The sequence below is a fragment of the Panicum virgatum genome, chromosome 4N (assembly GCF_016808335.1).
Source record: "Panicum virgatum strain AP13 chromosome 4N, P.virgatum_v5, whole genome shotgun sequence".
NCBI classification, from domain to species: Eukaryota; Viridiplantae; Streptophyta; class Magnoliopsida; order Poales; family Poaceae; genus Panicum; species Panicum virgatum.
In genome coordinates, this window is record NC_053148.1 from 35,587,785 (window position 1) to 35,614,956 (window position 27,172).

Here is a 27,172-nt window from a genome sequence, read left to right on the forward strand (position 1 = left end):
GCTATTCAGTAAAGATTGGGTCGTGCTAACATCACAAAATTGACATCTGAGTTGCAAGAATGGGGCTTTTGACCCAGAGATAATTTTCTCTCTCTATTGTGATATTGATTTGCAATAAAGCCCACTTTCAATTAAGGTATGAATTTAACTACTCAGTTTGTACCTTAATTCTTCTGCAAGTTCTAATATTGACTATCTGCAAGAAAATAATATTGACCGCTTATATGATCTACTGGTGAGTTTCATTTTTTTTCTGGTGATCATCTATATAGGAAAGAAATGGTTTCTGAGAACAATGGATTTCTTTTGCCATATGGTTGATGTGGATGTAAGAGTTTATGAGAAATTGGAGGCAGTCCAGAGTTCTATTGCACTTGATCTACTAGAAGGTTTGGAGTTCTGTTGATGTTGAGGGCTGTAGTGCTTCTTATAGTTACGTCCCAGTTTAAATGGAAGCAAGTGCCGTCAGTGAGTTAGAATCTACAGCTCGCAACCAGAAACATATTTCAAGTAGTAAAGTGCTTGTCAAGGGTAAGGTGACTCACTGTTTTTAGCTGAATGCTTGTCAAGGATTCTCAAAGTTTCAGTACTTAATGTAGTATTGGCCTACAGAGAATTGTATTAGATCAGTTGCAAATTAATAAGAATGCTGATCCTTTGCGAATCCGTATTATTATATTTTCAGTTTCTTCTTTTTTTTTGTTAAGAGAACCTTTATGTTATTTCTATTTTAGCTGATATGGACCTGTCCTTGAATTGTGTTCTGATGTGTCCATTCTTGACATTGTTGGCATTGCCATGTTGGAAAGTAAATGCTCAGTGGCAATTTCGTCAATGTCGTCTAGGACAAGTAATAAAGGGTTGGGATCAAGGCATCAAGATCATGGACCAGAAAATGCTATTCTTACCATTCCTCAGGCGTATGGAGGATCTGGTTCACCTCCAACTATTCCATTAAATGCAACCTTGCAGTTTTTCACTAGAGTGGCTTATGGAGATTCTTAAGGAGGGATAGAAATGGGGTTCCTAATGAAATTCTTGATAGTATTTGGTTATTGACAGGGTACTTCCATTTCTCTAAATTATTGATATCATTTTTCATCAGAGTTGCATTTTTCATTGATATTATTTTTTAATAAGCTTATTGACAGAGTACTTCCAATAAAGCCGTAGTGCAAGTTTTTGTTTCACAGTTCAATCAATCTTCTGCAAGTTTTTGTTTCAAAGTTCAATTAGTATTCTGCAAGTTTATATTAATTTCCCTGAATTATGATAATTTCTATTTGAACTTCCTACCTTCAAATGCCTATGGATTTGGTAAGAGGGGTTGGTGCAGCTGGAGTTTTTATTGTTTGAATATTAAAATACCATGATTATAGGTTGGAACTGAGCATTAGCTAGCCTGGTCAAATTATATGGCAGAATACGCCTAACAAGCATGAGCTAATGTATGAGAGTCATGTTGTGACCCAAAATATGGAAAAAAACAAGGTATATAATGTCAAACCCGGGGCAACGGGACTGCTCACGGGCATAGAATATTCTAGAGTAAAGGATAGCATATGGCATGTATCTTATCCTCTTGTAATTACCCGATTAGGTGTAGAACTAGTCGACATACAAGGGAAACTACTCGACCAGGCTCGAGTAGGACTCTAGGTTAGTATTCGGCTAGAATTTTCATGTAACCCTGTCCCCCATACTATATAAGGGCGGACAGGGACCTCTCCAAAACATACAATCTCTAAGGCAATACAAACCAACACACAGGAGATAGGGTATTACGCTCTCGGCGGCCCGAACCTGTCTAAAGTTTCGTGTTCCTTGCACCTTCGAGTTCAGATCTCGGCCATCCCCTGCCTAAATCCTACCACCTTGGGGATCTGCGTGCCTAACAAGGGCACAACGTTTGTCTTCGGCTCTTGGATCTGCGTCGCCAACGGCTCGGGTGGTTTCAACAGCCACCTGGCTGAATCCAAGGGGCTGGAGGCATCCTCACCAACCCAGCACAACAATCTCGACGAGCTTCCAAGCGAACTCGATGAGATCATGCTCCCGGTTCACATCAAGGAGATAAAAAAATAGTGCATTTTTGATACAATGACAACTCGCTCCTTGACACCTGTCCTTGAATCAAACCCAACCCAATACAAGGAACCACGCACTCGATTTCCCTTCGAATTACGTAACACAGCTTCTATCTATCAGAACGCCATTCAATTCAACACCCCCTCTTGGCAGGAGGAGGGTTTGGAGTACTTTATCCTCTTATAACTACCTGATTAGGTGTAGAACTAGTCGACATACAAGGGAAACTACTCGACGGGGCTCGAGTAGGACTCTAGGTTAGTATTCGGTTAGGATTTCCATATAAACCTGTCCCCCCAAACTATATATGGGCGGACAGGGACCCCTCCAAAACATACAATCTCTAAGGCAATACAAACCAACACACATGACATAGGGTATTACTCTCTCGGTGGCCCAAACCTGTCTAAAGTTTCGTGTTCCTTGTACCTTCGAGATCAGATCTCGGCCACCCCCACCTAAATCCTACCACCCCGACGAGGGCACAACGTTTGTCTTTGGCTCTTGGATCTGCGTCGCCAATGGCTCGGGTGGTTTCAATAGCCACCTGGCAGAATCCAAGGGGCTGGAGGCATCTCAACAACTCAGCACAACAATCCCGATGAGCTTCCCAGCAAACTCGATGAGATCGTGCTCCCGGTTCACATCAAGGAGATAAAAAAACAGTCCATTTTCGACATGACTACAACTCACTCATTGACACCTGTCCTCAAATCAAACTCAACCCCAATCCGAGGAACCACGCACTCGATTTCCCTTCGGGTTATGTAACACAACTTCTATCTATCAGAACGTCATTCAATTCGACACCCCCTCCTGGCAGGAGGAGGGTTCGGATCAACTACCTAAGGTCGGAGAGCTAGGAACCACCAATGGCCGAGAGGATCTCATCTTCGACGATTATTCATTTTGAAAGGAACAATTCGACACGCCCTCCATGCTGGAGGAGGGTTCGGATCAATTACCCAAGGTCGGAGAGCCGGGAATCACCAATGGCCCGAAGGATCTCATCTTCGACAATTTTATGTTTTCAAAGGAACAATTCGACACCCCCTCTGTGCTGGAGGAGGGTTCGGATCAACTACCTAAGGTCAGAGAGCTGGGAACCACCGGTGGCCGGGAGGATCTCATCTTCGACAATTATTCATTTTCAAAGAAACAATTCGACACCCCCTCTAAGCTGGAGGAGGGATCGGATCAATTACCCAAGGTCGGAGAGCTGGGAACCACCGCTGGCCGGGAGGATCTCATCTTCGACATTTTTTTGTTTTCAAAGGAACAATTCGATACTCCCTCTAGGCAGGAGGAGGGTTCGGATCAACTACCCAAGGTCAGAGAGCCAGGAACCACCGAGGGCTGGGAGGATCTCATCTTTGAAATTTATTCGGATTCAGAGGAACAATCCAAAACTCTTTCAGCTTTAATCGGCAAATGCATCCAAGAGCTCAAGTCAATTCCTCTCAGAAAAATAGACAACATCGATTTGATCAATGGAGTGGATCGCGTCTCACACAGCATCGCCGAGTGCATTGAATTAGCGAAATCCGCTCTCCAGCATCACAAAAGGGATGACATCCATCAAAAATCTGAGGAGCTTAGTCCACGACTTGATCGTCCAGGCGACATCTTCTCTGGGTTCAATCGGGTTGATTCCTCCCTCGCCGACTGCATCAAGTTGGCGGAAGCTGGAGAAGGAAAGCCCCGAGTTAGTATTTGGCCGGGAATTTTACAACTTTATGGATGGACTCGACCATCCGGACCCAATTGACGATCTCAAACAATGGTCGGATAACATCAATGAATTTATGGAGGGGTTGTGCACTCCACTCTCCCCATATTTAGTCGACGACCCCTGGCAGCAACCAGATCCGGTTGAAGATTATCAGCAGTAGCTTGATGATGTTGCTCTCCGAGGAGAGATGGGACTCCCAATTTCAACCTTCCGATCCACCCTCGAATTGACTTACCCCGCGGTCCCTCATGAGTAGGATTTAGAATTTGAATCTCTCTCCAATCTAGAGAAGGATTTAGATGATCTACTTCTGCTCAGAAAAGAAGGGAATCAGGAAAGGTCTCTTACCTCCGATCGGGTCTATTGGGAATCAAAGAAGGAAGACCCAACCCACTCGGACTTTCCCCGCACCTTGATTATAAGTTCAACTCCTCAAGGTAGAACTGTACATTGGCAGGAGAAGCAGATTCACCAAACTCTCAGGGTTCCTAGTCTTCAGAGCGATGAGCTTCCCTTCCAAGAAGGCACACTCTCTGGCGAGTTGGTTGGTTGTTTTTGATTCAGGTGATTTGGGCGTGATGAGGTGGCTAGAGAAACCACCCGATCCATGAGCCATGCAAGCCCAGGAACCAAAAGCTAGAGTTGTGCCCTTAGGCACGCTGTTGGCGTCGCTTGATCCGGCCATCGAATTTGTTGATGAACTCACCGAATCCCCTACCTGGCGCGCCAGCTGTCGGTGTTTAGCCACCAAGCCTGCTCAGGGATACCCTTAGCAGTAGGATTGTAGGTAGGGATCGACTGCTCTGGAACTCGATGGTGCAAGGAACACAAGGATTTAGACAGGTTCGGGCCGCGAGATACGTAATACCCTACATCCTGTGTGGTTGCTTGTATTGCCTTAGGTGTTGATGTGTTTCGAGGGGGTCGCTGCCCGCCCATATATATTCCGGGGGGATAGGATTACATGAAAAGTCCTAGCTGAGTACAGTTGGAGTCCTACTACAACACAGTCGGGTAGTTTTCCTTGTACTACAGCTAGTTCTACGCCTATTCAGGTAGTTACAAGAGAGGTAAGGTACATCCATGTGCTATCCCTTACTCTAGAATATTCTATGTCTATAAGCAGTCCCGCTACCCCGGGTCTGGCAGACCCCTCTCGAGAAGTCTTCATCGTGTGCCTCTTTGAGATCCATGAATCAGACGATGATCCCATGGAACGAGTCAATCTTCTCGACTACAACTCAGTTGACTTTGCCGAGTATCTCCCCGACGACAACATGGATACAACTATAACCGCAACAACAGAGATCGAGACCAAAGTCAGCCACAACTTTCCTCCTGCTCCTCCGAGTGTCATAGTCACCGTTCAGATAGAAGATGACGAGGTTGACACTCAGGGGGAGCGCCGCAAAATTTGCAACCAGAAAAGAGCCATACGACGTCACCGCAAAATATCCTCGCTGTATTTCCCCCGGCTCATTAGGGATGTTATTCCACAATATAAATGCCTCCAGTGATTCAAGAGTAATAATTAATTAGCAATTTTTTTGTTGCCTGAACCTGCTAATGATAATGTGGCCTATATATACGTAGCTTTAGACTTCTGCACTATATGTGGAATATAAGTTGTCCTAGACTTCTGAGACTTGTATTAGAAGAGCTATCATATCATTAACTGAATGGTAGCGTGATCATCATACTCTCTGATTGTGGTGAACATGTCTAAAATAACATAGTTAGAATTGGGCTGATTATTATCTAACAGGAAATAAAGGTTCAACTATATTTTTTCTAACACAAATGTTCAACTATATTTTGTTACTAATTAAATTTTGCATTATGATCAATTGCATTCTTTTTTATTCTTTTACATGTGAAACTTAATGGCATTCTAATCTCTTTCTGTTCATTGCAGAGCGCCCTCCTCAGCGTCCAGTCAGTCGACCTCCAGTTCCAGTTGAACCCAAGCAATTTGACAATCTCGTCCTTGCTGCGTCTAACAAACAATACTGCTGCCCGAGTTGCATTTAGGCTGCTCACCATGAATTCAGAGTATTTCTTGAGTCCACGTGGTGGTACGGTACCTCCAATGTCCAGCTGCGCTCTTGCTGTGAGTCTGTGACCACCACGTCCGCCCAGAAGGCACCGGAAAACTGCAATGGGTACTTCACTCTTGAGAGTATCATAGCGGTCGATGAGGGTGTACAGTATGGAACTTGTGATGCTGCAGACAGCTATAACACTTTCTTTACGGAAGCCCATAACGATGGCCGTGTAGCCCAACAGGTGAAACTGATGGCTTTCTACGCTGAACCGCCTGTAGCAGGAAACTCTACAACTGAGGTGAGTTCCCTTGAATTAACTCCATAAATTCTGCCAGTAACTAGTAGCAAAGTTAGTATTTGGTTAGAGGGTAAGAGCAACTCCAGCCCAGGCTCTCATTTGGGCCCCTACTCTAAATTTTGAGAGTTTAGGGAGAAAACAAACTCCAGCAGGCCTCCTAGATGGGCTCGTATTTTAGATGGACTCTCAAATTAGCACCCCAAGTCTCTAGGAATAGGAGCCTCCCATCTCCTACACGCCGGCCCGCCCCCACGCACCGCCCCACGGCGCGCCGGCCGCCGCGCCTCCACCTCGTCGCCTGCACCTCCAACTCCGCCCAGCGCTCCCTCCCCTGCCGGCGAGCTGCGCCACGAGCCCCCCCCCCATGCCGGCGAGCCTCCATGGTGCTCCTCCCCCCACCCCTACTCGCACGGCCGGCCTCCTCCGCCCGCCGTCGCCGTTCTTCGCCGCGCCCGCCCGGGAAGCTCCATCTTCCTCGCGGCGGTGGCCGGCCGGCTGGAAAGCAGCGCCCGCCACGGGTCCATGGCGCACCGGGTGCCACGCCGACCCGATGCACCCGTCACTCCGGCACCCGCGCCGCTTCCCCAGCACGACCTCCTATGCCCGCACCACCGGCCTCGAGCTCCGGCGATCGAGCCGCAGGCCATGCTCTCTAGAGCCCCCGCCGCCAGCACCGCGCTCTTGCGCCCGCGTCACCAGCCCCGAGCTGCAGCACCCCCGCCACCGGCCCCGAGCTCTGGCGCCCATGTCGCCGGCCCCAAGCTCTGGCGCCTGCGAGTGGAGGAGACGGATCTTGTGGCAGTGGTGCACCCCGTGCTGCTCGGTGCCGCCCACTCATCCGCGCCACCGACATAGGCCGGCCCGGCGGCGCTGCCCCTGCTCCTCCATGCCGTTGACGCAGGTCGGGCCGGCAGCGCCGCCCTTGCTCCACCGCGAGAGATCTGTTGGGGAGAGAATCGAGAGAGAGGAGAACAGCGCGCCCTCGCCCACCAGCATCATCGGGTAGGCCACCCTCGAGACCGCCGTCGGCGAGCTCTGCGCCGTCGTGTCCTGCCTCTGCACGTCCGAGGAGCTGGCCAAGTCCGAGAAGTCGATGCTCAAGATCGAGCGCCTCTGGCGGGAGGCCGGCGCCGAGCAGGCCGTCCTCGCCACGCTCGCCAGGCCCGCCGTCATCAACGGCTTCGTCGAGATCCACTTCAATTCGGTCAGCGCCCAGGTGTTGCAGGTCATCGTCTTCCTCCTCGCCGAGCTCGCCTCCCGGGACGACGCCGTCGTGCAGACGCTCACCAGGGTCGACTCCGACGTCGACTGCCTGGTGGCCCTCTTCAAGAAGGGCCTGGTGGAGGCCGTGGTGCTCATCTGCCTCCTCGCGCCCACGCCGGAGCAGCTCGTCGAGATGGACATGGCGGAGGCGCTCGTGTCCACCATCCGCCACGGCGACGAGGACCCGCTCAGGATGTGCACCAACCCCAAGGCCGCGTCAGTGATCCTCCTAGCCAGGTCCTCGCCGAGGAGGGCGGTGGCAGCATGGATAGGGACAGGGACAGCTCCACGGCGCCGATGCCAAGGTCCGCGCTCCTGTCGGAGAGGTTCATCCGGAGCATGGCCGCGAGCCTGGGAGCCGAGCAAGTGCTGGACGAGAGGCTGGCCGCCATGCGCATCCTGCTCTGATGCATCTGGGAGGACGGCCACTGCCGGAGCAGCATCGCCGAGAGGAATAGGGGCCTCTTTTGCAGGCCCGACTGGAGTTGAGGCTCATTTTGGGCTCTCATTTCTTGCAGGCCGGCTCCTAAAATCGAATGTAGGGGCTTTATTTTCCAGGCCCGGCTGGAGATGCTCTAAGGCAGGATGGGATGGCTTCATCCCACTTTAGGACATTGCTCGGCCCACTGTCATCCTCACAGGTGGGATGGTTGTATTCCATTAATTTTGTGGAGCCAGCATCTGGTGAATATTCTCACATGAGAGCCATCCTTCCGCACCTTATCCACCAACCAAACACATAAAAATAAAAAAATAAAATTGATGATCCCCTCATCCCATGAACCAAATACACCCTAGGTGATCCGAATATCCGATTGCTGGTAGTTGTGGCTAGGTGAGAGAAAAAAAAATGCCGGCCCATAGAAGAATACGCAAGTTCAACCCTGTGTGTACAACTGAACTGAAACCTCTTTCTACCATAAGCTCCCGTAGTTTTTATCTCAACCGTCTAGGTAAATGGTTTATCTACGCAGAACCACCTGGGCAGTAGGAGGGAGGATGAGTCCGAGCCACCGCCAGATCGGAGCCAGGCAAGGGCCTCAGGGCTGTTGACCCTGCTGTCCTCATTTGGACACTACAGCGAGCCCTCGAGCATATGAATGAAATCCTTGTCCTCAGTAGTCCTCACTCGAGGGGATGACAGCTTAATTAGTCCTCGTTGATGTAGGGGTCATGGTCATGCTTGTCTTCCTCCTCTGATAGAGATGACAATGACCACGCCGACCGAAGCCACAAACTATTGAACAGTAGAAGAGGCAGTGGCGGTAAATTCTAGAGTGCCCATGGGTGATGGATTGGTTGCCAATTCATGCAATGGTGAGGCAGGGCTTTTTTGGACGTCCAAGGGAGGGAGATGAGGGGGATCTATAGGACAAGGACGACCGTGATAAGGGAGGTTGAGGGCCAAGGCCAGCTTGGAGGGAGGCGAGGGTCGATGTTTTATGGTTGTCACCCTACGTTTGGGGTGGTAAACATTCTCGTGAGCCTAGTTGTGGCTGAACCATCCGAATTAATCTAGCTCAAGTGTACTAACCATCACCATAAAGACAATCAGGGCTAACTCGCACTTCAAACGGAGTAACTGGGCAGTCTGTCGGATAGTATCCCGATAAAACCACCTGAACTAGGATCGAATAAAGCATACATAAAACCCACAAAGAGATTACAACATTTCATAAATTTTACAACACAGAGTCTGGTACCGAAATAATATTACAAACCGACTTCAAATTCATAAATCGAGTACTTCAGAGGCATCGAGTACTTTAGAGTTCAACTGCAGCGGAAAAAAATAAATGATAGTTCTACTCGACGATACAAGATATCATGAAGCCTGTACATGATATCACTCGGCATTGTCATCATTGGTCGGGGTCGTATCCCACTCCACCGACCAACCATGAGGCAGAGAACACGGCCAAGCCAAGTTAGCGATCATATCCTCAAAAGTATTGCCTGAAAATAGAGCCACAAGTAAGGCTGAGTATACTAATACTCTGCAAGGCTTACCCGACAATGGGTATACTTAGCCCACTATCTAGACATGCAAAATTTTTGGCTTGAGGGATTTGTTTTGCTCTAAAAGCAACAAAAAGTAGATCCTTAATTTCAGATTTTAACCTCCCGATTCTAATTCAGTTAAAGTAAGCAACTATCCAATAGCATACATGATGGAAAAACAATTATCTTTCATCATTCAACCATATAGATCATCATCCATATTCTACTTCTTACTCTATGTGGTAAAAGGGTCAAGCAGTCTCATTAGCCGTGAGAAGCGGACGATTTGAATCGAGTTTCTTAACCTTGCAAGGTACACCAAATGCACACGTCACGTAGTTACTCTCAGAGTCACACATGCCACTTTTCAACTTTCTTCCTAGCTTGTGGATCAGGGCCACCCCCCTCAACTATAGAGTACGCAGACTCTGCACCCGCATGTGCGCACAGTGAACCTAGTTTAAAGAGGATGAGGGTGCCGTCCACTCCCCGGTCCAATTGGGTACTTAAGCTTACCGATTACCATATTCTCGATATGTGGTTAGGACGTTCAAACGCTTAACCACCACTACCACACATTGCAGTCTTAGCATTTTTCACTAAACAGACGGGGCCTCAACCATGAACATCGTACCATCGCCCCGCCCGTAGATCTTATAGCCGCAGTATGTAGTAGACATTCAACTCCTATCTTCTCACGAGTGGCAGAAAACCACTCGACTTTTACCAGTCCTATTAGCATGGTGACTACTTGGACTTCAACTCTGGTATTCAGAACAGGGTTACCTAGGATCATGCAACTAAGGTTCTATTCAATTCCTGTAAACTTAAATGCACAAGTATATATGAAACATAAATTGCATATAATTGAAAGTAGTAGGATTCATGCTCCGGGGCTTGCCTTCCTGAGCGTAACTAGCCTTGGGCTCTTCTGAACTTTGGTTCGGGTCTTCGACTGCTTTAGTTAGATTAATCAGGGCTTCACGCTGCTCACTCTCATACTCAAGGACCAACTCGTACGTTCTGCTAGCGAGAGTAGTCGATTCTATATGAAATGCACATGCATGAGCGTGATGATGGTAAAAGATAAACAAGGATTTCACTATAAAGTTGTTAAGCATCTTATATACACTTCATTGGACAATCGTTTATAGGGTATTATCTAACATAAACTAGTTCATAAAGAAGCTAGGGTGGGTAGAAGTATTCGACTAGTGAGCAGAAGCACTCGAGTAGTGAGCAGAAGCACTCGACTAGTGAGCAGAGGCACTAGACTAGCAAGTAGAAGTATTGGACTAGCGAGTAGAAGTACTAAAGTAGTGAAGAGAAGTACTGGACTAGAAAGCAGAAGTACTGGACTAGCGAGCAGAAGTACTCGACTAGTGGGTAGAAGCACTAGACTAGCGAGCAGAACCACTCGACTAGTGAGCAGAAGTACTCGACTAGTCACTAGTGGGTAGAAGCATTCGACTGGTGGGTAGAAGCACTCGCTCGACTCGTGGGTAGAAGCACTCGACTCGTGGGTAGAAGTACTCGACTAGGAGCTGGGATGGCGAGGGTGGTACTGGGAAGCTTCAAGAGGCCGAAGGGAAGCTGTTCCACGTCTCAGGCCAGGCGGAGGAAGGGCGGAGATGGGGGCTTACCGTGAGGGTGCTCGGCAATGGTGGGCGCGGGCAGTTGAGGGGGGGGGGAGAAAGCAACCCCTTGTAAAAACATTAGTTAGAAAGACGGCTGAAATCACAAGATAAAATTTAGGGTCTGTTTGGACGGCGCCAAAGCATGCCGCGCCCAGACTCTGGTCGCTCCGCAGATGCGGCGGTCGATTCGTGAGCCACATTCTCGGCGAGCTGCGGCACATAAATTGAACTAGCATGCTTTGGCGAGTTGTGGCGGCGCCGAACTTCACGTAACCAACCAAACGGCTGCCTAACTTGCGCGCAAAAATTGTGGCGTGTTGTGGCTATGAACCAAACACATTGGGCCTAACTGCCTATTGACATATCAAGAAACTAGTGGGTAACGTGGAAAGTTTTTCCTTTTGCAGTACAAACACGCTGCACAGTTTTCTTATAAGTTGTAGGAAGTTTAATATTAGCGCATTGGGCCATGAATGTATAACTACTTTTGTCGTATCTGCTATTTAAGACACTTTAATTTCTTAATGCATTAACAAATCAAATGAAATCCTGCAGGTGGCGAAGGAACCGAAGAACAATACATATCAACAGCTGGATTTTACCATGATGGCAGGCCCTGACTGCAATGAGCAGGAATTTTATGATATACGTGAGACCTCTTCAGATGTTATAGAAGAACTCATTGTTGGGAGGACTGATGAGAAAGAAAAAATAATGACTTCTTTATTACAAGGTGACAGCATGAGAGATAGCATCACCACTGGGGATCTCCCCCCCGAAGTTGTTCGGAAAAAAAAAGAGATAGCATCACCATCCTTCCTATACATGGTATTGGAGGCATTGGCAAGACAACATTTGCAAAAATGATTTACAATGACACAAAATTCAAATATTACTCTCAAGTATGGGTCTATGTGTCCCCAAGATTTGACTCAAATAAAATCGGTAACTCCATAATTTCACAGCTCACTGAAAAGGAGAGCCAACTAAATGAGAAACAGTTGATACGGACACGCCTCAAGAAGCTATTAGCCGGGAAGAAGATTTTGATTGTTTTGGATGACTTATGGGAGGATGATTTATATAAATTGTTTGATTGGAAGACTATGCTAATGCTTGGTGAGACAGGCAACATAATAGTTATAGTAACAACACGTGATGAACACGTTGCTAAGGAAATTGGAACCATTGAGCCATACAAGATAGAACTCCTGACAAAGGAGTTGTGCTGGGAGATAATAAAACAAAAAACTGGTTTTGAAGCTAGAGATGACAAAGAACAGATGAAGGATATAGGAATGGAGATTGCCTCGAAGTGTGGAGGTGTACCTTTAGCTGCTCAATCTCTTGGATACACATTGGGGTCCAAGGATTTGAATGAATGGGAGAAAGTTAATGATAGCGATGTTTGGAATGAACCTACTTCAAGGAATGGATCTTTACAAAATCAAGTGCCTGCAGCCTTGAGGTTAAGTTATAGTGGTATGGATCACCTCCTAAGGTCATGCTTTACCTACTGTGCAATCTTTCCAAAAGGTCACAACATAATTAAAGATGATCTAAGTCACCAATGGATTTCACTGGGGTTCATCAGGCCAATGAAAGCACCCTTCAAGAAGCACCAGCTCAGTGAGAAGTACATTGCCAAGCTCCTGGGAATGTCTTTCCTTCAAACTTCAATGTCACCGCCAGTGAGTTATTTATGTCAATCTCCAACCTTTAAATTCATTATTTCCTCAAAAGAATTGCAAGGAAACTCACGTAAAGATGTAATTTAGTACACTGTCACTAGTACAGAATAGGGCTTTAGTCCCGGTTGCCAATAGCCTTTTATCAAGGTTTTTCAACCGGGATTGAGCATCCGGGATAAATGCCATTTGTCCATTTGTCCCGGCAGCTCACGACCCGGGACAAATGATATTTTTGCAAAATAAAAAAAATCTCGCAGGCCCGACCTCGCTTGCGGTTCGCCCACATGCAGGCTCCCACTTTTCCAAATCTTTAATTCTCAGTAACAAAATCATTCACGAACCCAATCACAATCGAAATCCACAAACAAATCATGCGTATAATCCATACCAAATCATTCACATAATTTCAATTTCAATCCCAGAATCATTGAAGAAAAAAAAAGAAAACAAAGAGGAACCCCGTAGCCCAGTGCCGCCTCCACTCGCCGCAGCTCAGTGCCGCAACCTGAGCTCGCCGCGGCCCCGCGCCATGGCCACTGGGCACTGCTCGCCGGATCCTGCGCCGCCGTGTCGTCCCAGCGCCACGGCCGCTGCTCCGCCGCGGCCTCGTGCCACCGCCGCCGGGCGCTGCTCCGCCGCGGCCCCGCACCGCCACGGGCCAGCGGGCGCTGCTCCGCCGCGGCCTCGCGCCGCCGCCGCCCGGCGCTCCTCCGCCACGGCCCCGCGCCGCCACGGGCCAGCGGGCGCTGCTCCGCCATGGCCTCGCGCTGCCGCCACCGGGCGCTGCTCCGCCGCGGCTGGGCGCTGCTCCGCCGCGGCCCCGCGCCGCCACGGGCCAGCGGGCGCTGCTCCGCCGCGGCCTCGCGCCGCCGCGGCCGGGCGCTGCTCGCCACGAGCCAGCGGGCGCAGCTCGCCGTCGCTGGCCGAGGCGCGGACCCAAGCCGCCCCCGCTGGGCCTGGACGCGCCGGCAACCGCGCGCCCCCGCCGGGCCGAGCTTGTGCCCGCCGCTGGGGCCTGGCCGTGCCCTAGCTGCGGCTCGCCGGCCCCGCCCGCACCGGGGAGGGAGCTGAGGGCCGGAGGGAGGGAGGAGAGAAGGCAGCTGAGGAAGGGGGCGGGAGGAAGAAGATAAGGCAGAGAGAGAGGAGAGAGGAGCCAGCGACTTAGAAAATATCGGCAGGGGGGAGACGTCGGTCGCTTTTTGTCTCGGGTGCTGGCTCCACCCGGGATAAAAGGCTCCCTTTTGTCCCGGGTGGTGGCTCCACCCGGGACAAAAAGGCCACGGGGTCTTTTGTCTCGGTTGGAGCCACCACCCGAGACAAAAAGCTTCTTTTTTATCCCGGTTGGTGCCTACAACCGGGATAAAAGACCTCTATCTCCCCGCTGGCCCGGCTAGTCGTTGGACCCGGGACAAAAGCCACCTATTGTCCCGGGTCCAAAGACAGCCGGAACAAATGGCCTGGAACAAAGGCCTGTTCTGTAGTAGTGTGTGACCAACAAATAGTGACCATAGACAATAAATGCCGTATCTATATATAATTACAGAACAGTGAACCCAAGCTCATAAGGGGAAAAAAACTGCACTAGGGAGGACAAGATAACCTGACCCATAACATTGTGTCTATGTGCGCGAGTGTATGCTCATGCGCAGCTGGATAGCCCTTGCATAATCTTCTCAGTTCCATGTCAGCACTCTGTTTAATTGAGATGTAGATGTTTAAGGGCTTATCTATTTCATTAAGAAATTAATTTGGGGATCTAAATGATATCAGAGGGAAAAAAGATTAAGAATCTTGGGTGTAATCTCACCCCCTTGTTATAGTTTGTACTTCATTCTTGAACAAAAAAAAATATTAAGTACATTTAATGGATTTTTCCTGCTATAGGCTTTAGTAAGAACAAACTAGAGGGGTTCCTATTCATAATATACCTACTGGTAACCTGAGAAATGTACAAATATTATGTTCAGTTTGTTTTAGACAAATGTTCCTTATCTATCAATAAACATCCACACAAGAAGGCAGTATATCTCTGTATTTAGAAAAAATATAGAAGTTTATTTTGTCACATCAACGTGGGTCATCAGCAACCACACTGTTATCGACATAAATTAACAGGGTTAATTAATGGGCCGCAAGCGAGTTGGGCTTGAAGCAAGAATTAAAGAAGGCATGAGAATCGGCTCCTGCGTGAGTATTTGGGCCGTGCAGGCCATATATCTTTAGATTTAGTTCAGTTTGGATTAGAGATAGTGTCCGATTTGGACGCGTTAGGTTTAGATTATTTCCCAAGTCTTCGGACTATAAATATATACCCTATGATATTCGTAAAAGAAGAACGTCATCACGTTTTGCAACAACACCTTGGCGCAACGCCGCCCCTAATTCTAGGGTTTCATCCAAGTAAGCGCCATGCTGCCCTGATCGTCTTTTTGCGATCAGGGCAGCATTGTTCTTGCCTTTACCTTGGTATTACTCGTACTGAAGCATTTTTGATGGCGAGTAATGCTAGTTATCTTGATATTCGTAGCATGATTTTTAGTAGATCTATCATGCTCTTGTTATTTACCATCTACGAATATCATGTTTTCTCTATGCGTTCATGCTTTAATCTTAAGCTAATTCTCATTGCAAAGAGTTAGTTGCGTAGAGATAACACCTTGCTTCTCTTCTATCTAGTAGATCCAATCTGTTATGGTTTGTTCTTATTTTATAAGGATTAGCTCAATATCTGTTAGGTTAGGCCTTGCAAACGGATTGGATGTTCCGGTGATGTAATAGATTCTTTGCTTTAGCCTTGATAGGGATCGTTCCGGGAATCGGCTCTTGCTAGTTCTTAGGCCTCTGTTTTTTGTTATGGTTTAGTTATCTGTTATACTCGCTAGGCCTAGTTACGTGTAGGATGTTCCGATCTAGCGGTGAAGCTCTTACTGTCGTGGGTTGGATTAGCTAGATTCAATTGAAGCAAGTTTTCATAGTTATTTGCTTTATCCACTGATATCCGGATATACAGATCAGATCTGACACCGGGACTTGATCGGTTCTTTGAAAGCCGATGCAAGAGTCGTCCCGGGGAGCCGACCACGGCTCGGACTAATATTTACATGTGTTTGTGCATGCAGGCAAATCGTTTAAAGCACGTTCGCACATTCCTGATCAGGTATAGGTCAGGTGGCACGCCTTACATTCTCCGGAATCTTTGGTGTGTGCCGGATTGCGTGCCGTTGTCCGAGGAAGCTGTGCCTGCCAGCGCCCCGGTGACCTCCCGGCTCTTCGTGTTGCCTGTCGCTACTCGCCGGTGAGTTTTGACCGACAACACATTCTGGCACGCCCGGTGGGACACTCATCAACAACAACGCCCACCGCAGAGATGGCAGGACCTCAGGACCAGGCACCGATTCCGCCGGTCGCCAAACCTGTCACGTATGAAGAGCTGACTCCAGAACACAAGCAAAAATATGATGAGGTCAAAACTCAGTTCGAAGCCGATCTCATCGGCTCTTTCGAGAGGACCCGCAACCACAGCATCAGGTGGAAGGGGTTCTCACCCGAAGGCACTCTCGACAACGTTGACCTATCTGTACCATCAGAGGAGTGCACCAGAGCCCTGCGCCAGGAGATGAACTACATGGTGGCTCAAACACTTCAACGGCACTCAGAAAGCCTGGTGAATGAGCTCGAGCGTGTGGCACATCGTGTCGTCCAGGAGGTGATCAAAAACCAGTACTCCCCATCAAGACCAATACTGGGGAGTCACAAGGGAGAGGCCTCACTTCAGTCTAGACCGCCAGTGTCGTACTCGCTCACGGCCCCAGGGCCGCAAGGTTCACCGATCTACGTCGTTTACAAGATCGGCAGTGACCCTGGAGAAGGCCAGTTCCTGAGCGAGCCTCCTAAGGAGATCCCGCATGGCTACACGTGCATGTACATACCTGACATCATCAGTCCAACGCGCGCGGGACATCTGGTGGGTACAGGAGCTTCAGGGGCAGATGCGGAGAAACAGGCATGGCTAGCGAAGTACGCTACTAGGCCGAGTGCTGAGCCCTCGGCCCCAGGAGTTCTGAGTGTGGAGCCGGTCAGTGCAATATTAAGGGACCAGTTCGGCATCCTGCCCAAGAGAAAGGCGATCGGCTATTCTAAGCCATATCCAAGTGATTATGACTTGATCCCATTGCCACCTAAGTATCGGCTCCCAGAGTTCACCAAGTTCAGCGGGTCAGAAAGGGCCAGCTCTATCGAGCATGTGAGCCGATACCTAACGAAGCTCAGGATGATCTCAGTGTCGGATCCTCTAAGGGTCCGTTTCTTCTCCCAGTCTCTCATGGGTTCAGCCTTTGGGTGGTATATGTCACTGCCCCCAGATTCGATCCGGACTTGGTGGCAGCTGGAAGATCAGTTCCACACCCAGTATCATTCAGAGGCTGCTGAAGCCGGGATTGCTGACCTCGCCCAAGTCAAGCAGAAGCAAGGGGAAAGTGTGTCGGAGTACGTGCAGCGCTTCAGAGAAGTTAAGAATCGATGCTACTCATCACGCATCACAGAGAAGGAGGTAGTCGATTTGGCTGTCCTGGGGCTCGCTAAGCCGATAAAGGATCTGGCTTTTCAGTTGGAATTCACCTCTCTGGCAGACATGGTGCAGAAGCTTACGGCGTATGAACACTATCACCCTGAGCTGTACCAGGAAAAATTCAAGCGCCATGTCAATATGGCCCAAGCAGGTGATTCCGATGATTCTGGCGGGGAATAAGAAGTGGCTGTGGCAGAGTGGACCCGGGGGGCAAACCCCGTCCCGTGCAAGTGGGTCAAACAGAAGGGGCTTGTGAAAGGCTTTGACTTTGATGTGGCCAAGGCAGAGCAGATATTCGATCTACTGGTCAAAGAAAAGCAGTTGAAGTTCCCAGAGAATCACAAGCTGCCAACGGCACAGGAGCTGCAGGGGAGGCTGTACTGCAAGTGGCACCACTCGTTCACCCATGCCACGAATGACTGCAAGGAGCTGTATCGTCAGATCCAATCGGCTATCGAGCAAGGCCGATTAATTCTGGCCCAACACACGATGAAAGTGGACAGTCAACCATTCCCACAGGCTAACGTGGTGGAGCTATCGGATCTTGGATCTGAGGGCCAGAACTTGGCGTTCCAGATAAACATGGCGGGACCCATGCGCCGCCATGTCGAGCAGAGGAAAGAGGCCGCTTCTGGCAAACAGCCCCTGGATGAACACGAGCCGGAGCAGCAACATGTTACCGAAGAACAAATGCGTCACATCCGCAATCAACTCACAGCTTCTAATCGGCTTCTGGAAAAATACTAGTATCAGTACAAGTTGCGCCGCCGGTATGAATTGGAAGAGGAGTATGAGCACCGCACAGGGAGAACGCTGGGGAGATGCCAGGCTATATGCGACCACTAGCATTGCCCGTTCTTCAGGTACTGTTGGAATTCCAGCATGAGCCGATTGCCTACTATCGATGATTGCTTGGAGTGCAGGCCTCGGGGACGCCATCCAGGCGAGACGTCGGTGTTCCAGCGCTTGGGGCCCAAAACACATCACGACGACCATATTGAGCGGCCATCCAGGTTCGATCTTGAGCTAGAAGAGGAAGACAAGTATCATCGTCCATGGTGGTGTCCTAACGGGCTCAGCCGCTCGCAGAAGCGCAGAGTGCAGCGCCTACGCAATCTCGAAGAGGCAGAAGCAAGGTACCTCGACGTGCTGAGGAAAGCACGTCCGGATCTCGCGGAGCAAGTCAGCCACCCGCGAAGGGTGGAAAGGTGCCCTCCAAGGAGGGAGTGGCGCCCCAAGCAGCCAAGAGCCAGTGAAAAGCCATCGGCTGATGTGAATATGGTGTTCGTGCTCCCGTCGGAGTTTCGGGCGCCCCAACCGGAGGAATTGGCCGTCGCCCAGCTGGATCTTGTCCCACAGCCGATCATCTTCGAGAAGCCCAAGGAGAAAAGCTACAAGCACCTGAAGGGATTGTATCTCAAGGGCCTCATCGATGGCAAGCCTATGAACAGGATGTTGATCGACACTGGCGCCGCAGTCAATCTGATGCCGTACTCAGTGCTGCGCCGATTGGGTCGTTCCGCTGCTGATCTTATCAAGACTAATGTGATGCTCAATGACTTCAACGGTCAGCCGTCGGAGGCACAGGGTGTCCTCAATGTGGAGTTGACAGTTGGCCGCAAGACTGTCCCAACCTCGTTCTTCATCGTCAACAGTAAGAGTACATACACAGTGCTGATTGGGAGGGATTGGATTCACGCCAATTGTTGTGTTCCTTCCACGATGCACCAGTGTTTGGTCCAGTGGGATGGCGATGAAGTGGAGGTGGTCCGTCCAGATGACTCCAGCGAGGTTTCGCTCGCAGACATGAACGCCTGGGACGTAGAAGGGCAAGAGCCGATCTCAGGGATCGCACTGGAAGACTATGATCGGATTGAAGCGACAAAAAATGGGCTGAGGCTGGTCTTATCCACTGGCCTCACAGAGTAAACACATCCTGGCAAGCTACGGAATCCAGGAAGATTAGAGAGGCCAGTCCCAGCGACCGGCCCCAAAAAATGAGTAATATATATTTGGAGTTAAAATTGTTATATTATGTACAAACAATGGCCTGCTCTGGTGGTTGGTCAGTTGCTGAGCATTCAGTTTTCAATGATAATGGAAATACAGGAACGGCCAGCCCGTGCGGTTGGCCGGAAAATTTTTCTTGTTATCTCCCTGTGTTTGTTGTCGATGTCGATCTTTCAGACGACGGCAAGTTAGGGTACGGGTTTACGTCAGCTGACAATTTGGAGGAAGTTGATATCGGTCCCGGGGATAAGCCGCGACCAACGTTTATCAGCAAAAGGTTAGACCCGATCTTGCGTGAGCAGATGATAGCACTATTGAAGGAGTACCGGGACAGTTTCGCATGGGATTATACTGAGATGCCCAGCCTGGATAGAAACATCGTCGAGCATCGGCTCCCACTTAAGAAGGGATTTCAGCCGTTTCAGCAACCAGCACGTCAGATGAAGGCCGAAGTCCTAGAGGAGGTTAAGAAAGAGGTGCAAAAGATGCTGAATGCAGGATTCATCAGGCCATGTCGGTATGCGGAGTGGATCTCCAGCGTGGTCCCTGTACAAAAGAAAGATGGCCGATGGCGAGTCTGCGTGGATTTCAGAGACCTCAACAGAGCAACGCCAAAAGATGAGTATTCGATGCCTGTTGCGGAAACATTGATCAACGCAGCGGCCAATCATAAGATGATGAGTTTTATGGATGGTAATGCCGGCTACAACTAGATTTTTGTGGCCCCAGAGGATATACACAAGACCGCGTTTAGAGTACCAGGCGCGGTCGGATTGTTCGAGTACTTGGTTATGACCTTTGGATTGAAAAATGCCGGCGCAATGTATCAACGCACTATGAATTACATTTTTCATGATCTCATCAGTAAACTGGTAGAGATCTACATTGATGATGTTGTGGTCAAGTCCACGTCGGCTGGGGGACATCTGGAAGACTTGCGTCAGGTCTTGGAACGGACTCGAAGGTTTGGGCTCAGAATGAACCCAAAGAAATGCGCCTTTGGTGTATCGGCCGGTCAGTTCTTAGGATTCCTGGTGCACGAGCGGGGAATCGAGATCGGCTTGAAAAGTCAAGAAGCTGTAAGGACAATGAGGCCGCCTACTACGAAGAAAGATTTGCAGAAGCTCATCGACAAAATCAACTTTGTCAGACGATTTATCTCCAATCTGTCTGGGCGCATCGAGCCGTTCATGGGATTGGTGAAAAGTCAAGTCTGATGCTGAGTTTCGCTGGGGGCAGAGCAACAGCAGGCTTTTGATGAAATCAAAGAATATCTATCGAAGCCTCCAATGTTGGTTCCACCCTAGCAAGATAGGCCTTTCTATGTGTACCTGTCCGTGGGTGACACTTCCATTGCTTCGGTATTGGTTCAGAAGCACGACGGTCAGGAGAGGGTGGTTTTCTACCTCAGCAGGCGCATGTTAGATGTCGAGACCAGGTATCTCGAGATCGAGAAGCTTTGCCTCTGTTTATACTTTACATGCACAAAGCTTCGTCATATTTTGCTCTTCCTCGGGGATTGTGTATTCAAGATCAATTTGCTGCAGTAGAGGGCCTAATGCTTTTCTGAATACAAGAGTTTTCCACATTTCCCATCAAGTGTTGAAGCCGATTGACGAGGAAGTAAAAGATAGATTGGCTGGTATTGGAATGTGGAGATTGTCAAACATGCTGTAGCATCTTGAACTGGTAAGACCGTCAAGTAGATCAGCTCTACTCTCCACCAAGTGGTGAATATGGAAGTGGGGAGGGACTTGTCCTAGGCCGAATTGCCGAGCTGCTATGACCGGTTGATAGGTTTCATAACCAGGTTTGATGATTCTGTTGGAAGTGCTTATGCCGACAGGAAGGAAGCCAGGTCGGATCATTAGAGAATATAGATGCCGAGTGCTGTTGTCATCGGCAAAACTATCTAGCCTGAAGGCAGTTGGGTTCTCAAAGGCTTCAGATTCAGTGAATGGAAAATAAAGGGGATTGTCTAGGCCTTTGTAGAAAATTCTAAACCAGTTTGCTGCATCTGTTGAGTTCAGTTTACTACCAGGAAGACTGAATAGAGCTTGGCCATAGCTGGTGAATCTAATTGGATTGCCATTCTCATCAGGGAAGGAATTCTTGGTTAGGCTTTGAAAGTTTGGGATCTGATGCTGAAAGTAGAGTTGTGCCTATAACTGAATAAACCACCAAGGGCCTCCAGTTTTGAGTTTCTTTTGGTTGAGCAAATTAGTTATCATCAAATGGAGATATCTGTATGTTTCTCCAAGGAAAAGTTTGCCTAGGCCGGTGCGGTTGCCATGGGCCAGATGGTAGGCCAAAGGAAGGTAATTCTTAGTTGGAGCTATGGAAGGACCACAGAAAATGAAATGTTTTAGCCAGAGATTTAAGAAGGCTGTGTGTTCCTTTTTAGTTACTGAGCCTTTTGTCTTCATGTGCTGGTTCATGTAAGTGCTCTAGTTTGTGCAGTCTACCTTGGATGAGTGTTTGAAGGGGACTTCTACCATTCTGTGAACAGCAGGATTGGGAGATTCGATGTCAAGGCCAGTGATCATGGTAACGTCTAGCAGAGTAGGGGTCATGGGTCCGTGACCAAAGAGAAAGCAGTTCAAAGCATCAGACCAAAAATAGCCGATGGTCTTTAGAAGGTTTTCATCTTTGTCGAGAGGAGACAATGATAAACTAAGTGCATCATCTATGTTTAACTCCTGCCACAAAGGCATATGAGCTTTTGCTACTCTGCTATACCATATAGTCCAGCTTCCAGGTGGATTGGGCCAGGCTCTTAGGCAGTCGGCCCAAGAATCCAGATCAATGTTTTGACTTACGAAAGGGATCCTATTTGCTTCACAGGAGATTAAATCTGTGGGATTTTCATAAGTTCGTGGGCCAAGACAAAAGGATTTGGGATTGGAAGGATGCGGCAGAAGGATGTCTGACACCTGAAGTTCAGAGATTCAGAAATTTACATGTGGTGTCATATTTCAGAGTTTAATTTGTTGGAGGCTTAATGAGCTGAAGAAAGTTAAAAGGGCAGGCTGAATATTACCTTCAGGCCGCAGATTGCCGCATCATCGATTGAAGAATTCGTTGTCTGAGCTGCAGAGTCCGTCATGGTTCAGATCTGCTGACTTAGGGTTTGGTTGTTCTGCAGGCTCTGATTCGAATTCTGGATGCTTGGAGAGTCTTTGCTCGAACTTATAGAGTGGGATTTTTGAATTGCCCTCGGATTTGGAGTATCTATTTCGAGTTGGGTTCAAAGTGGAAGTGGTGTTTTGTTCTTATGCGGGTTGCTTCCAGTTTGAATTTTATCGGCTCTTGGATATTAATGAAGCCTGATGCAGTGCCATCTGTTTTTTGGGGGATGATCCAAACAAGCAAGATTAAGGGATAATAAGCTTCATTAAAAGTTGGATTCTTACAGAAGAGCCGATTTGACAAAAGAAGAATCCTTCGGTTTTACAATACTACTTCTACAATACTACCTACATCTACCACTCGTAGGTACCTAGTACCTACGGCGCTTGGGGCTTTGAGCCGGCGCATCTCCGCCGCCGTCGTCATCATCGTCGTCGTCGCTGGCGCTGTCAAAGGCATTGCTGCCGCCGTTGGTCTTGGCGTCGCTACTCCAGCCGTCGCCGCCGCTGCTTTCTTCCTCGTTGTCCTCCTCGGAGGACCCGAGGAATTGGAAGGGGTTTCCTCCTATCGGGTCATCACTGCTGGAGGGGGAGCCGATCTCCTTTTCTGAGGAGGAATCGGCTCCATCCCAAGAGAAGCCTTCCTCGCTGCTGCTCTCCGGCTCCTCCTGGAACAGGAGTCGGAGGTCTTCACCTTCGGTTTGGGGCTCGTCGTCTTCGGAGACGATCCCAAAGTTGAACTCCTCTGCATCCCAGTGCAGAGGAGCGAGCGCCTCGTACGCCGCCGTCGGGTCGTACTCCGGCGTTGGTTCCCGACTCTCAGAAATGGAGTCGAGGGAGAAGGCGGAGAGGCTTGAAGAAGAAGGGGAAGAAGGATAGTCGATGGAGTTGGAGCCGGAGGAGGAGGAAATCGCCATTGCTACTGAAGGTTGGGGTTTTCTGTGCTACTTGGCTTTGGGAGGAAGATGAGTTTGCGGTGAAAGAAGTCGATTCGGGATGAGATTAAATAGTAAAAAAATGGAAGATGGATCGGCAGTTTCACATTCTACGAGGAGCCAGTTGCAGAGACGTTGCGTCTTCCTTGGTGGTTGCAGTGTGTTTTAATGGGCATTAACGGGAAGATGAAGCAACGGAGTGGTTTTGGAATTATCATTGCCAAAACCAGGGGGCATGTGTTATCGCCATAAATTAACAGGGTTAATTAATGGGCCGCAAGCGAGTTGGGCTTGAAGCAAGAATTAAAGAAGACTTGAGAATCGGCTCCTGCGTGAGTATTTAGGCCGTGCAGGCCATGTATCTTTAGATTTAGTTTAGTTTGGATTAGAGATAGAGTCTGATTTGGACGCGTTAGGTTTAGATTGATTCTCAAGTCTCCGGACTATAAATGTGTACCCTATAATATTCGTAAAAGAAGAACGTCATCACGTTTTGCAACAATACCTTGGCGCAACGCCGCCCCTAATTCTAGGATTTCATCCAAGTAAACGCCATGCTGCCCTGATCGTCTTTTTGCGATCAGGACAGCATTGTTCTTGCCTTTACCTTGGTATTACTCGTACTGAAGCATTTTTGATGGCGAGTAATGCTAGTTATCTTGATGTTCGTAGCATGACTTTTAGTAGATCTACCATGCTCTTGTTGTTTACCATCTATGAATATCATGTTTTCTCTATGCGTTCATGCTTTGATCTTAAGCTAATTCTCGTTGCAAAGAGTTAGTTGCGTAGAGATAACACCTTGCTTCTCTTCTATCTAGTAGATCCAATCTATTATGGTTTGTTCTTATTTTATAAGGATTAGCTCAATATCTGCTAGGTTAGTCCTTGCAAACGGATTGGATGTTCCAGTGATGTAATAGATGCTTTGCTTTATCCTTGATAGGGATCGTTCCAGGAATCAGCTCATGCTAGTTCTTAGGCCTCTGTTTTTTGTTATGGTTTAGTTATCTGTTATACTCGCTAGGCCTAGTTACGTATAGGATGTTCCGACCTAGCGGTGAAGCTCTTACTGTCGTGGGTTGGATTAGCTAGATTCAATTGAAGCAAGTTTTCATAGTTATTTGCTTTATCCACTGATATCCGGATATACAGATCAGATTTGACACTGGGACTTGATCGGTTTCTTTGAAAGCCGATGCAAGAGTCGTCCCGGGGAGCCGACCACGGCTCGGACTAATATTTACACGTGTTTGTGCATGCAGGCAAATCGTTTAAAGCACGTTCGCACCTTCCTGATCAGGTATAGGTCAGGTGGCACGCCTTACATTCTCCGGAATCTTCGGTGTGTACCGGATTGCGGGCCGTTGTCCGAGGAAGCAGTGTCTGCCAGCGCCCCGGCGACCTCCCGGCTCTTCATGTTGCCTGTCGCTACTCGCCGGTGGGTTTTGACCGACAACACACACACGACCATGGAAACTACAAATTTTGCAATTTTATCAACAGTAATATATGGGTGGCAAACAATTTCAATACACTATAGTATATTTTCTTGTGTGACGATATATTTCCTACAGTTTTTAAGGGAAACCCAACAAACTCACTCCCCACAGCATTTAGGTACTTATAAAAATACACAAACTGTTGTTACTTTAAAACTAAAGATGGATGAGAATAATCTTTTATGCTGTGGTAACAAACTAGTTGTAATGCACTTTAATTTTGTTGCTACGTGCATACTAATATAAAAAATAATAGAAATTTAGAAACTTGACACAAGTATAGACTTTGTCGCAGACTTCTGGAGCATATTATGAAGGTATTACATTCTTTACCATGCATGATCTGGTGCATGACTTCGCGAGATTAATATTGGACGATAAAATTTTGGATGCTAGTAAAAAAGGCAGAGATAAAATTTTGGATGCTAGTAAAAAAGGCAGTACTCGGGGAGGCAGCTGCCGCCATGCATTGCTCACTGATTGTAGCAAACCGTTGGGATTATTCTTGACTTGTCCTGACAGTCTAAGGGCACTGCGTTTTCTGGACTGCGGTAATATTGAATTACGTGGCGATACGTTCTCATCTGCAACATCCTTGTGCATCTTGGATTTAAGTGAATGCCGCATAAATCAGTTGCCAGATTCTATTGGCCACTTACAGCATCTGAAGTATCTGAACGCACCAGGTATTCGTGGTAAATATATCCCGAACCATATTACGAGGCTCTTGAAATTAAACTATCTAAGCATTAGTGGGTCTTCTGAAATATTAGCATTGCTCGAGTCGATTGGAGAAATGGAGGAACTGGTTCATCTTGATTTGTCAGGTTGTTCAAAAATAAGAAAACTGCCAGAACTGTTTGGCAATCTTAAAAATATGGAACATCTGGATCTTTCAAAATGCTCTGATGTTACAGGAGTATCAGAACAGCTGGGTAGCCTCATGAAACTGGAATATTTGGACGTATCATACTGCAAAAATGTTGGAAACTTACCAAGAGCGTTGAGCAGCCTCACAGAACTGCAATATTTGAATTTATCATTCAGCTCATACTTAATGGGCATCCAAGATAGCCTCCTTGGGGACGAAGAATCATACAAGTATCCAGCAGAAAATATTTCAAATCCTGCAGGCGGATCCGGGATAGTTGGTATTGTTGAGGCAGAGATCTTGGGCACCCTGACCAAGGTCAAATATTTGAAGTTATGTATAGATGGATTTTCTACATTATTGCTTCCAAAGCTCCCTGAGGCTTTGGGAAGCTTTAATGAACTAAAGTATTTAGACTTATCAGGTTCTTCTTCACTGTATAAATTGCCATCATCATTTGGGAAGCTCCACAGTTTACTACATATTGATTTGTCAGACTGCTATCGTGTTGAAGGTGTACCGGAAGCCTTGACTGGCCTAAACAAGCTCAGATATTTGAATATATCAAATTGTTCCATCGGTGTAAATGAAGAACTGCCGAGTCTAAGAGGGCTACAAGAAGCAATTGCCAATCTCACTGAACTACGCTATTTAAACGTAAAAAGTTGTCTTGAAACTATATGTGGTGACCAACGAGTAGACGAAAGCAACGCTTTCCTGGGTCACATCAGTGCTCTTTCCTATCTAGAGCACCTGACGCTGTCAAGAAATGGGAATCTTTACAGTTTACCCGAAACTTTTGGTAAGCTCAGAAAGCTGCATAAGCTGGACCTCTCATATTGTTGTAACCTCAGGAAGCTGCCAGTAAGTATATCTGAAATCGGCAGTCTGAGGTTTCTGAATACGGATGGTTGCCGCAGTTTTGATGAGTCCACGTTACCTCAGTTCAGAAATAGTTCTTTCTTATTACCTCACTTTGTGGTCCTTGCCGATGATGGTGAATCTAGCAGCAATATTATTAAGCTCAAGGATGAAAATCCTCCTATCTTGGAGATAAGCAGGCTTGAAAGAGTCAAGTCTTCTGCATAGGCACAGAGGATAAATTTGTCGGGAAAACAAAGTATTGGAAAAATAAAATTTGTATGGACAAAAGGTGCTGAGAGATTTGTAGAGGACATTGAAGTTTTGAAAGAACTGATGCCACCAGCCTGCTTAGAATACTTCGAGCTACAAGGTTACAATGGCATAAGGTTTCCACCCTGAGTGACGAGCATTGAGAGTTATTTACCTCGTATCATCAGGATTTCCATTACGGAGTTGCCCAGCTGCACGACTGAAACGAACATGGCACCATTTATGCCATTTCGAGTGATTTTGGTGATCGAATGACAACGCAATCAATGA

General features: G+C 48.0%; 2 protein-coding genes across 2 annotated transcripts; both read left to right on the top strand.

Annotated features, from left to right (window-relative positions):
• Positions 1-6,527: 6,527 nt before the first annotated feature.
• LOC120669350 lies at positions 6,528-7,169 on the top strand. Its single transcript, XM_039949120.1, has one exon. The coding sequence runs from the start codon at positions 6,528-6,530 to the stop codon at positions 7,167-7,169; it is 642 nt and encodes a 213-aa protein (XP_039805054.1).
• Positions 7,170-7,256: 87 nt separating this feature from the next.
• On the top strand, positions 7,257-27,024 carry LOC120669351 (putative disease resistance protein RGA1). The gene is made up of 5 exons (XM_039949121.1): positions 7,257-7,646; positions 11,620-11,730; positions 11,817-12,755; positions 25,181-25,301; positions 25,335-27,024. The coding sequence occupies exons 1-5, from the start codon at positions 7,257-7,259 to the stop codon at positions 26,855-26,857; spliced, it is 3,084 nt and encodes a 1,027-aa protein (XP_039805055.1). The 3' UTR covers positions 26,858-27,024.
• Positions 27,025-27,172: the final 148 nt, after the last annotated feature.